This window comes from Alosa pseudoharengus, unplaced genomic scaffold (genome assembly GCF_046254945.1).
Source record: "Alosa pseudoharengus isolate Yale_2024_CS ecotype anadromous, Long Island Sound unplaced genomic scaffold, YU_APseudo_1.1 YU_APseudo_1.1_scf_6, whole genome shotgun sequence".
NCBI lineage: Eukaryota > Metazoa > Chordata > Actinopteri > Clupeiformes > Clupeidae > Alosa > Alosa pseudoharengus.
In genome coordinates, this window is record NW_027468848.1 from 30,776,893 (window position 1) to 30,789,985 (window position 13,093).

Here is a 13,093-nt window from a genome sequence, read left to right on the forward strand (position 1 = left end):
AGGAATATTAGGACACACCTCAACAGCCTCATATAACCTTTGTGTGAGTGGCAGCAGCACATCTAGGGACTCAGAGATCACTCATTCATAAGAGTATATGAGATTTGGGATTAGGCAAGGCAAACTCAAACCAACTGCATCTCCAACAGACACCTGCTAATCGATAGAGATACAGTATATCTGACACACTAGCTGTCAGCAGTCAGTGCAGGGCACTTATTCACTTAGAGGCTGTGTGAGGAGTGACTTGCAGTACATAACAGTTCTTATCTTACCTCTATGTGCTGTGTAACAGCAGTGCAAAGAAAATAGGTGTACAGCATCTCTGGTTTTATTACTCTGCAGTATTAAACTGTCCACTCAATCATTGTGTTGGACTGCAATACTGTCCTCGTATGAATTGTTTTTGTTATGCATTAACTGTATATTGAAAGGCAATGCATTATTTGGATTCCAGCATTCCACAGAGCCTCTGAGATGTGTGCCCGATTGCCTTTAGTAAACACCCAGCACAACATTACCCTTTCTTTTACAGTCTCCTATGTACATCAATATATCAATATCTGTAGTTATGGGTGGTGTAAAGCATACGTTTTACACACTTTTTGCACAATGCACAATATTACGGTTAGAGTTTGGATTGGTTAATGGTTTGGTCAATGGGCTTGAAAATCTCAAAGTTCCTAGGATGAGGAATGTTGGAGGAGGGCTTAATAATCTGGTGAGGTAAATCATTTTCCTTTGCTAAAAATTCTAATGTCTCATCACTATTTTCAGTTTGCTTTATATAATTATCTGTATGCAATCTGTAATCCACCATATTTTGATTTTGTGGATAAAAATGTATGTATGAAATTAATGTAATTCTGTATACTAAACATGATAACCGTTTTTAACATTGCACATACACCGGGGCGTCGAACTGGGGGTAAAAGTGGGACTGATGGCCCCAGCCGTGGCGCAACTGGCTGGGGCACCTGCACTGTACGCCGGCGACCCGGGTTCACAATATTCCTCCACAAGGGTCCATCTACAGGTCGTTATTAACATATTACAGAGTCTAAAGGCATATGCAGTGATGAACATCAGCTCAGCCATCAGTCTACCTCTCCTTTATCCTGTGCTTCTCTTGTGTTGCTACTTTTCCACAGTGTTTACAACTCTTACTTTGAGCTGTCGTTTGTGCTAATCATTACAGTAATGCTCACTCAGAGTCATTCAGGCGCTTCAACTTCTCTTTACCCTCAGAAGCAGCGGCCTCCCACTTCACACAAAGCGAATCATCTTTAGACATGTCTGCTAAGCGCTTTGGCATGAAATGCCATATCCTTCTTACAGTTAGGAGTCATTGGCAAAAGGAGAGCAGTCTGCATTGCTTTCCTTACAAGTCGGGCCTAAGCTACTCATACAGTCAGTCCTCCGACAAATGGCAAGAGCTGGCTCCAGCATAAAAAGCTCTAAGACCTGCAGGATCAAAAGAGCTTCGCTAGACACATCTTGTTCAAAAGCTCATCTTGAACTTCAAAAACAACACAAACAGGACACGCCATCTGAAATGCCAGTCAAATACCCTGAAACTGAAGAATCCAACTGAGAAGTCAAAATACACCTCCCAGTGGTGACTGACGCCAAGCAGCCTTGTAGAGACAGAGGTCGAGGCATGTTGAGGTAGTGCTTCATCACTCATTACATTCCCTGTGACTAGAAAAGGTAACATTTTAGTCTGCCCACAGAGACTTCTCTACCCTGTTAAGATTCAGGTTCAGAATGTAAAACTGTTGTTGAACAATTACTGAACATCACCTTAGCTAAATCAAACCCCCTAACCTTAAGCTTCATTTAATTGTGGTTGACAGAGTATTAACACAGAGTTTGTTGACAATCTGGGCATCTGTAGAGAGTCTGTGGGTGGACTGTTCAAGTAAAGTGTGACCCTGAAAATAGTATGTCACGATTTTAAAATTGTATACTGGAAGGCACACCTGCCAGACACAGACGGTCAATAACTGATGCCTCAGCAGCATGGTGTTTATGTCTCCTCATTGAACCATAGCGGCTGAGTCTGTGTTTCTTCTGTCTACGTCACACCTAATATTATTATTATAATAACACACCCAAGGGTTCCTCCATTTACTCATTAGAGCTCCATGGTTATCCAGTACTCCTTTCACATCACCACTACAGAGTTTGTAAAACTATAGACCAGGTAGGTTAGGTAGATAAATGATTAAGTGGGTAACCTATTAACCCTTAAAGGTGTAGGTTTTTGAACATTCTAAGTTCCACAACAATTGAAGGTTCTAAAATTCTATGTTGAATTCAATGAACCCAGATATTCTTTAGAATGTTAATTTCCCAACATTCCCGTCACACCGGTGTGACGGTACTCCTAATGGATCAATGTTTTTAAAATGTTTTTTTACAGTTTTTTACAGTTTTTTTACAGTTCCTTACAGGCTCTGTTTCACAGGAGGCCAGGGTGGGCCTGGACCACCTCAATAGGCTGCTAAATTGTAAACCAATAATATATTGCCACCGCTTCTTTCTCTCCCTGCCTGTCCAAACCATGGTTCAAAACATTTGCAGTGATATATGCAACCATGGAAAGGTGTGGTTAACTTCACCTTCAAATTCATAGAGGAGCAAATTGGACCAAAGCATGACAACAAACGAAATTACCCAATTCCCCCAATTATGTTCATCTTTTTGAGTCAGTGTTGTTTATTTGTGACATTCTAGCCATTCTGTGGCGTTCCAGTTTTCAATTTAGCCATCCTTTTCATCTAGAGTGATCTTAAACGGTCTTAAAATGTATGTTGCAGGTAGGAGGCATAGAATGAAGGATTCTACAAATTCATGTGAGGACGCCTAAGGGAACCTGTTATGTGTGCATGTCTTCTTTTGTAACCAGTGCTCAGGTACATTGCGTCTGTCTGTCTGTGTACCGCCTTGTGCTGCATTAGCCCCAGATCAAAGATGAAAGCTGGACAAATCTCGCAATAACTGCCCGCACAGACCAGTTCAGGCAGCCATGACATATTTTGGACTTAAAGACGTATGAGTTATTAATGTTTACCAGACTTGGTCCCCTGTTTTAGCCTGTCTCTGCTTTTCCTTGTACTCTCTCTCTCTCTCTCTCTCTCTCTCTCTCTCACACACACACACACACACACACACACATACACACACACAAACACAATTTTTGAGCTCTAGGTAATAAAGCTTAAAGGAGACAAATGTAGCATTTGCTTCCTGTGGGAAGGAACATTGACACACAATTCCCTACCCACGAACTACTCATGTTGAACTCAGCTCATTATTGTTTAACAGCATTTGCTATACACAACGAGCATTTTAGTGACAGATTAGTGACAATAAATACAATTTAGTTCAGTTTATAAATAATTATAAAGTTATAGATAGTTAGATAATTTTATTAGACGTTGATAATTATTTATTATACCTTTGAATAATTTCATTTGTGAAAAACCACATCCATAGAAAGTAGGCCCTACACAGAACGTAAAATTGTTACTCCTTGAGCCACTGATTCTACCCTAGCCTATTGATTTGAGTGATACCATAAAGAGTCAACCAAGGCCAATCACCTGCCTTAAGGTAAGTATGGGTATTGCTAAAGACATGGTGGGACTACCTGAAATTAGCCCTGTAAAATGACATGTCTCTAAACAGTTAACAGCATAGTTTTGTGTATTCTATAGTTCTATGGTTTATATACTTTTTTATATTTTGTATTATTTTGTAAGAGTATCCCATTGTAACTAATTGCTTTCTTAAGCTACTTTGTTAACAATAGCTTAACAAACTCTTAACAATGTTAACAATATGCTGTTTAGGGCATCTTTATGTAACCTTTAACAGCTGATCATCCATAATCCAGGCTAATGAACAGATCTCTGACCATAGCCTACTGTAATACATGCAATTTAGGCTACATTATAAAACGATGAAAACTATCACAACCTCTTGCTTCGCCTGCACTAAATGTGACATATGTAGGCCCATTCCAGAAGATGTCGCTATCATCCGAATAAAGTCAAAATCATATTTAGTGTAGCCTACAATGACTTGCTTTTATATGACAATATTAGAAACTCAGTCGACAATAAACAAATCTTGAACAAAAAATGTATAAATATATTAGCCTAGATGGTGCAAAAGATGACACGTGTAGGCCTGTATATTTGCACAATAAAAAACTGTATTACAGCTGCATAACTGTATTGCAGCACACCAATAGAAACCGCTGTAAACAGGCAAATGATTGGGAAATATAAGTGGTAAACTTTCCGACCTCCCACTTGTGGCGTGACGTTGACAGAGGGATGGTGCTTTAAATATGTAAGAGACTCATACTGTAACACTTCAACTCGGAGCAAAATTCACATGCAGACTCGAATGAAATCATCAGAAATCAAAAGGTACAAACTTGCAACAACTTCATGAATCATTGTGCTCGTCTTTTGCAGAGATAAATAATACAGATTTGGAGTCTTGCACTGTGTCTAATTGTTTTGAGATGAATTAATGTCGTTTTGCAAGTTGCCTAATGGAAGACATAATAACGACTAAAGTGGCTTTCAACATGAATCCCACGAACTAATAAAGCGCTCCAACATCCACACAGCAAACGGCGGAACACGTTGTGTTGAGGCGACACCGGTGTCAGCGTGAGGAGTATTCAAGGAAGCCACCGGGAATACAACTTTTATCATGAGCGGAACCAAACAAACCAAACCAAAGTAAGTATCACTCTGTTGGTCGGCTACATACATAGGCAGGCTACTCAGTGAATGACAGTTCTTTTCACACTTACTATTATATTATTGTAATCTCGATCTCGGAGTTGGGGCGTCCCGATTGACACGAACGCTGTTTTGACACCCCATGGTAAAGAACAGCTTAACAACAAGCCTTATGTCCAGGCAAATCTGTGGCATTTTGACAGATGGACCCCTTAATGTGCGTAGCTATGTAGGTGTAGTAGACATCGTGTATGCTACCCTACCTACTTTCTGTATGTAGGCTACTCACTTTTGTTTTGTTTGTGTAGGCTACTGTATGCTGAGGCATGAGGTAGGCTACACAAGTAGTGATAATCACGTGGAATAACGGAGTCTCAGTGCACGCATGTAAATCCCTGTAAAAGTCAGTATGATCATTTAAAAGTGCAAATACTTTGGTGTTGAATTTACTTCCAAAAGGACATTATAAAACGAGAAAGACAAGTAGCCTATGTGCTTCCAGTGAAGGAATCTTGCTCTGTGTTTAATTTGAATACAACCAACACATTAGTAGGCCTGTGCATTTAGCCTACTAGGCTATGTAAAAGTGGTTGAATGACTTTATTGGGGATTAAAGTCATTCACCATCTCTGAGACTATAGGGCCATTATGACAGCAGCAGGGAGTTTATCATACTGACTTTTGGATGCTGATAACGATATTGATGTTTGTCTTTTCAGGGAATGGCACTTTATAAATACCATATATAATTGATAGACATGCATGTATAATAGGGCCACTCAGATAGTGCCCTGATTTTTCTCTCAGCCAGACCATTAGATTGGGGTGTTTGCAAATGACCTAAATTGGACCATATCAACCAGTGTACTCATCCATTTTTAATGTGGTCAGCCCCAAATGTAATGTGGTCTGCGTAAAGGTGGTTTTAGCTTGAGTCTCCATGCATGCATTTGACTCACCTTTTTATTATTTTGTGAGCAGACGGTGAGTCACTACATGCAGAGTTAATAATGGCAGACATGTACTAAGTGTTCATATTAGAGAATTAGATTAAGGTAACCTAATTGGCAAAACATCATTGATCATTTGTACTTGATATTGTAAGGGTTGTGGGCTTAGCTAAGTTGCTTGATGGGATGAGTTGTCTGCAGTAAGTGTGGATGGGCCATAATGCATCCTGTCTGTAATGTTGTGGTCACTCTTTTCACTGCAAAGCAGACACATTTGCTCAAGCCGTTGCTTGCTGTCCAGCTAATGTAAACAATGTTTCTGCAGAGCCTCGCTGCAGGGCGGTTAAAGCCCTGCTATTTCAGAGATTGCTCCATAGGTGGCAATGGAGCTGGTCAGAGGCAGTGGAAGGGGAAAACGAGGTCCTTTTCAGACTGGGCAGTTGGGGGGGGGGGGGGGTGCTGTGCAATGCATGAAGCTATTTAATTATGTGTTTTAAAGATTGTTTGTGGTTGTTTGGTTGTGTTTGGATCTATATTCTATATTCCAGAATGATACCATCAACCATGCTCACACTCACACACACAGGTATACTACATGTAAAATGGGATGAAACCAGACTAGTGTGTACAGTACTGATGGATTTGTTTAATGAATGGTGTTGTTTGAGTACATGTGTATATTGGAGATCCATGCTGTCTGGAGCACTCTAATCAACCCTGAGATCTAACATACAGTACAGTGTACTATCCAGCCTATGCTGCACGATTCAGCTGCATATCTGCCCCAGACATGCATGACCAACTCAGGTATAAATTGCATTTCAATAAATGCATTCATTCAAAAAGCTGTCAGAACCTGTTACACGAGCGTGCTGCATGTCGTAGCAATCGACAGCATAGTTCTGCTAGCGGGGACGTCACCAGATGATGAGATTCTCTGTTCGCACAATGTCAGCAGGAGCTTGGTCCAGCACAGGGGGATTGGAGCGGGACAGAGCTCTTATCTCTGCCAGTGGCACACCACGGAGGGCAGATTTACCCCTGATAGCACCCTCTCTGGGGGGCAAGCGGCTTTATCAGGGGAACATGCTTCATCCATCCTGTTTTTGTTTACAGTGGAGTTTGTATTTACACAGGCTGTAAACAAGCAGTTGCAATTCACGTCGGAGGGGAGATGGAAAGGGAAATTGCTTTCCGGCACGAGTTCCCCCTCAGTTATGGAAAACACAGGCAGAAAAAACTCTACCTCTTATTGATTTGAATTTTTAACCTTCTTTCGGCTATCATCATCTGTACATGTTGTAACAGTAGGGTGTCTAGGTGAATCTTTACAGCTCACAGGGAACACTTTGTATTTGTTCCTCCTCACTGTATTGTGTTGGTCACACCTCCTAAGGAAGTAATGACCTTTGGTCCCTATTTCTAAAGGGCAAATGGTCACTGTCTAATTCCTACCCACATCCACCCTCCCACGCACGCACACACACACACACACACACACACACACACACACACACGCACACGCACACGCACACACACACTCACACTCAAGTCTGTTGTGTACAGGCTCTGAGTGCCTCTCTGGAGTGATCAAACACAGGCGATGACGCACATGAGGCTGTTACACCCCAAATAGTGCATGGGAAGGATGGTTTTAACTGATGCCATAGGGCAAAAATGTATACTGTAGGGCCATGTGAAGTCGCTGAAGAGTTAATTGCGCGTGACTGAGGGGAGGGGATAGATGGGCAGGTAAATTACTGACTTTTGAGACAGTTAATTGCAGCGTGACCAAGGGAGAGTTCCACCCCACCCCCCTCCACCAACTGATGTCCAAGACTTCATGATTATATACCTTTGCGTGAATGTATGCCTTAATCTATGTACAGAGAGATGTGTGAATATATATATATATTAAACTAATTAGGGCCATCTTTAATGGCCATTTAGATAGATAGATACTTTATGATCTATGTATGTATCTATGTACATTTCTGTAAGTAGGTTACATGTGTAGAGCAATGATGTTTGCTACCTGTAGTCAGTGTTGTCAAAGGGGCCTCTGCAACGGAAATGAGTTATTTGCTCTGAGTGTGAGTGAATGTTTGAGTGTGTGTGTCTGAGTGTGTGCCACACATTTAAGTAAAGCAGAGCTAATCCTTAAAGGGCAGATGATTAGGAGATAACCACATGACCACGTGATGCTCAGCCTGTTGCTGAATTGAGGGGAGTGGGGTGTGTGTTTATGGGGAGGGTGGCGTGAGGTGGGGTTGGGGCGTTTTCCAGTATTAACGACCAGATGGTAAGGGCTGCTCATATATTTGTGTGTGTGTGTGTGTGTGTGTGTGCTTATGTGAATGTGTGTGTTAGTATGCATGTGTATGTGTATTTGTGTGTGTGCGGGGGGGACTGTGTGTGTGTTTGTCTATGTGTGCGTGTGCTTGGGTGTGCATGCATACACAAACCACCAGTTGCCTGCGCATGCCCCGTTGCGCAAACCCCGTGCGCGTCCCTGGCCCTGGCCAAGGGGATTTGTGCGTAGTAGCCACACCGGCCGTCTCCGCTCAGCCTCCTTGCCATCAGACTCGATTAGACCTGAACCGAGGCGGCACGGCCTCTCCTGTCACCCATGGGCGGATTACCTCTCCCTCTGTCGCTCGTCCGCCGCCAGCCCGCCACACAGTCCCCTCAAGGGCACCGGCTCCCTCAGAGCTAGGGCTACCTCCACCACACCTCCACCTGAAACGTCCCCTCAGCGCCTTCGTTGGGGTTGAGGGGGGTTGTGTGTTTGTTTGTTTTTTTGGGGGTGGGGGGAACGTATTGTCCCCCCAACCTGACGAGACCTGGGGTGAAACAGAATGGCCGCCCCCACGGCCAGCACCCACATGCTGTCGGTGCCGGAGCCCCGACGCTACGGCTCCACGCTGTCGCTGGAAGAGAAGTGTCAGCAGTCTTTCTTTCTCTTCTACTACTACAGGATGGAGGACGAGGCCGTGCTGGACCGCGGGGCGTCCTTCATCAAGCACGTCTGCGATGATGAGGAAGTCGAAGGTAAGGCACTCACCTTTACCTTTGTTTACCTTGTTGGTTTGTTTTTTTGTTGATCTGTGTTGTGAAGTGTGTTTTTCTAGTGTGTTTGTATGTGTGTAAATTGCTCTTATGTTCATCTTTTGAAGCCAGTGATTAGTCAAGAGGTATGGATTCCAGAATAAATTCCATAGTTTGGAACTCTGTTATCTATTGTTGAGTTTGTGTATGTCGGTGAGATATAGGCCATAGGAACCATGTGACACTCTGTTTACGTCTCTAATCTTCTCACGCTCTACTTGGAAAGGCAGTAGGAGAGTGATGTCATGGCCCAAAGGTTCGTGTGACAGAGATACCACCAGGTTACATTGTCTGTCCCCCCTGTTTAGAAGATCAGAGGTTGCTTCTGAAGTCGTTGTGTGCACAGAACATTGGAACAGCCCTAACAGCATCTCCCAAGTCATTCTGAGTAATTCGGTCACACCCCCCATGGCTCAGGCTTTGGTGTGGTGAGAGGCTTCACCCAGTTTACCCTCTGTGTTTGGAGTATTAAGTGAGGGCATTGACGGAGTGTTTTTTTCCCCCGTTTGTGTCTGGAAGCTTCAGAGGCCATTTTGCTTTGCCCTCACCTCAGGTTGAACCCATACAGGCCTCGCACTTCCTGTGAGTTACGGGACGGAGAGTTGCAGGTCGAAAAAGCACAATCTTGGTGGAGACCTCTCATTGTTCTAGGGAGGGCACAGGCTTAACACAAAGCACATTCAAGCATTCATGTAAGCGTATACACACACACACACACTCAAACACATGCAGGAACACAGATGCTCACTCACTTACTCAGTCAATTACTAAGCCACTCACTTGTGTGCAAGCACCGACACACACAGACAGACACACAGACACACAGACAATCAGAAACAGACACACACACACATGCAATATGATCATAGATAGACATACACAAACACACACCCACACACAGAGACACACACACACTGTCAAAGCTCTGAAAGGCTTCAGTAAAATGCGTTCCTCCCAAGAGGATACCGATTAGCATATTAAATATTTGAAGCCTTAAATGACAATCTTTTTTTTTTTTAAATTTTAGAATTTGTTTTTATTTATCAGCCACAGTAATGTTTTACCTTTTGATAATTCATCTGAGATTACACATTGCGTTACTTTAAGCCTTCTCCTTCGCCCCCGATTGCTCGCCATAGATTACCATACCATACCCTGCATTTGAAATAATGGAAGTGCATGTGCAGTGCATGGCTACAACTAGCGCTACCAAATGAAGTAAAGCAGCCTTCAATAGACAGAACAAACCTTGTCAAATTGAATTATGGAGACACACAATTCCCCATCCATGCTATGCATTCGCCACACAAGAAAGGCAGAACTAGCGGCCTCGCACCAGCGCTCAGAAGGGGGGGGGGGAGGTAATGGTGATTACGAGCCAGTGGCCCTGAGATGAGGTGGGCCCCTTATCCCTGTGTGGCATTAGAATGCTGAGGAGCACAGGCAGGCGAATTTGCCACCCTCAATGTCCACCCGCAGGGGCTGTTGCTGCGGTAACTGGAGGTAGGAGATGTGGCAGTCAGAGAGGCTCCAAGGCCCAAACTGGAGCCGGGTGGGGGAGTGGGGATTCCCGCTGGTGAACAGAGTGTGCTCTGATGTAGGACCCCCCCCCCACACACACACACACACACACACACCCACACCCTTCTGTTTCTCTCTCAGGAAGGCTCAAAGAAAGTAACCCCCGCCGTGGAATAGCACAGGAAGTATGGGACAAAAGCTGCTGCTGGCAGCGTGGAGTTCCTCTCTTTCTTTCTTCTACTGTTTCTCTCTTCCCTCTCTCCTTACTCTCTATCCTTCTCTCTTCTTTTTGTTTCCCCACTCTCTCTCCTGTTCTCTCTCTCTTTCCTCCTCCTCTCTCTCTCCCCTCTGATCTCTCTCTCTCTCCCTCTGTCTCTGTGGTAATGATTAGTATCTTTACCGTTTGCCAGCAGAGGATTTGTTACCATGCCCACTGAGAGAGTGGCCTTTTGAGAGTGGCTTCATTAGTGTAAGATGGCCCGGCCACAGCGGCCTTCACCCGGCATCCTTACAGGACTCATACCCCTCTCCACAACGGTTCTTCGTCATGGTAATGGTGCTTGTGTGAGATGACGACCGCAGCGTAGGGCTATCTGTGCTGACAGACCGTTTTTAGCTTTTCTTGGGCCAAAACACCCAAAGTTGGATGGAGTTGTTTGCGTTCTTGTTTTGAGGAAGGAAAAGTTATGTGTGTTGACATCTTAAAGATGACATTGTTGTAGTGTGTATGTGTGGTCACTGACCAGCATGAGCCATTATTTTGGATTTCACAGCTGCCCAAAAGATATCTCTTTGTTTTCCACAACTTTCCAGAATGCCTCATTAGACATGCCATAGTATGAGCAATGCAGGTTGTGTCTGAAAACACCTGACTGGGGTTATTGGGTTCATTGAAGTCTAATAGTGCTACATTTGCACCATCTTCTGTCCTCCTCTATTATATATGCATTATTTTATTCTTCATTTTTTCTTTAACTTTTTTTTGTGTTGCATTGCCACACATAATAATTTTTTTTTTTCTCCTTCAGACTTTGCTTCCTTATAGTTTTCTGCTCCAGTGCTGGTGCAGGTCCTTACAGTCAGTGAGAGCAGCATTGTGGGAATATTTCCAGGATTTCAATTGCATGTTGAGCCGTGTCAGCTTGGCTGTGTAGCAAACATAGCAACAGAGCGCCAGCACAGCTCCTCAGGAGTCTGAGTGGATCACTGAGTGTGAGTGTGTAATTGGCTATGACACTTACAGTGTGGGCTGAGAATGGAGACCATTTAGGGCAACCTGTTTCTTTTTCTTTTTTTTTTGTAATGATTTAGGGAAGCCAGATAGCGTTGGCAGAGGAGATGGCTATGGATGAAGCTGTCCAAGACAGAGAGCAGAGCCTACAGTACTCCTCTCCAAGTTAGCTAGCTTTCAGTTGTCCCCGAGTGTACTAGACTGGATCGAGTCATATTTGTCGTGCCCAATGTGTTAGGATAAAGGATAAAACATCATCCTTAAGAGCATGTTCCATGGGGGTACCGCAAGGTTCCATCTTGGGGCCGCTTTTGTTCAGCACATACATCAACGATCTCCCATCGGTATGTGACGGTGTGGAGATATTGATGTATGCTGATGACACAGTCCTGTTTATACATGGCAAAGAGCCAGGACAAGTTGCCCTCAAATTGACACAAACACTTACTAAAGTCACAAAGTGGCTGAACAATCCTTGTCTCACATTAAATACTGATAAAACTGTCACCATGTTCTTTCGAAATAGATTTAAACAAAGTACTATTCCAAACATATACAGTACGCAGATGGGAAAAAGTTAAAAAATGTTGATGAGTTTAAATACTTGGGAGTGACTTTAGACTCTACACTCACTTTTAAAAACACATTAAAAAGCTGGGGAATACAGTGAAGTACCGGTATAGCATAGCTAATTTCGGACACATTCGTAATTCATTAACTGTTGATGCTGCTAATGTCTCACTTACATTACTGTATGTCAAGCTGGTCCTAGGCTAACAGGACTGCCTTGAAATCCATTAGATCACTTTACAAACAAGCTCTGAAAATACTAGACAAAAGATCAATTCAGTACCACCACTGTGCCACACTGGGCAAGTATAACATGCTTAGCCTTGAAAACCTCATACTATATTCTGACATGCGCCTAATACATAAAATAATTCACAATGCTGCTCCACCACCTCTGAAAATGTGTCCCTGCTCTGAACAAATATGCAGAGCCAGCAGATCCATTACTAGGGCAGATTGTAGCCTCCCAAATCAGAGCACTGCATGTGTGCAATCAGTTTTCTCTTTTAGAACTACTAAAGCATGGAACACTCTCCCCAGTAATCTAAAAAGTGTTACAGATTTCCATTATTTTTTATTTTTAATTGAGTGTGTGTGTGTGTGTGTGTGTGTGTGTGTTCCTATTTAATTTTAATTTTGCCCAGGGACTGCAGATGGAAATTAGCTTTTAGCTATAATTGGTACAAGCCATCTTTTTACTCCACGTAATTAATCAACCTTGTACATGGTCCCTGTCTTAAATAAACCAATCAACTAAACTAACTAAACTTAACTACAGTGGAGATGCAGAAGGAGAGAAAGAGAGTGAGAGAGATGAAATAGAAAGAGGTAGATAGATAGAGAAATAGATACATAGATGAGGAGAAAGAGAGGAGGGAAGTGTGTGTGTGTGAGAAAGAGAGAGATAGAAAGGGATGAAAGCAAGAGAGGAAGAGGTGTAAGAGAGA

General features: G+C 43.1%; 1 protein-coding gene across 2 annotated transcripts in view; it reads left to right on the forward strand.

Moving 5' to 3' along the window:
* The first annotated feature begins 4,352 nt into the window (after nt 1-4,352).
* Nucleotides 4,353-13,093, forward strand: part of slc4a4a (solute carrier family 4 member 4a) — a 59,098-nt gene continuing 50,357 nt past the window's right edge. Inside the window, exons 1-3 of one of the 2 annotated variants that reach the window (XM_076271448.1) lie at nt 4,353-4,442; nt 4,649-4,763; nt 8,694-8,767. In XM_076271448.1, the coding sequence (XP_076127563.1) occupies nt 4,735-4,763; nt 8,694-8,767 (103 nt within the window). In that variant the 5' untranslated portion in view covers nt 4,353-4,442; nt 4,649-4,734. Of the gene's footprint in view, nt 4,764-8,693; nt 8,768-13,093 lie in introns of both variants that reach the window. The other variant, XM_076271449.1, reaches the window with a different exon arrangement.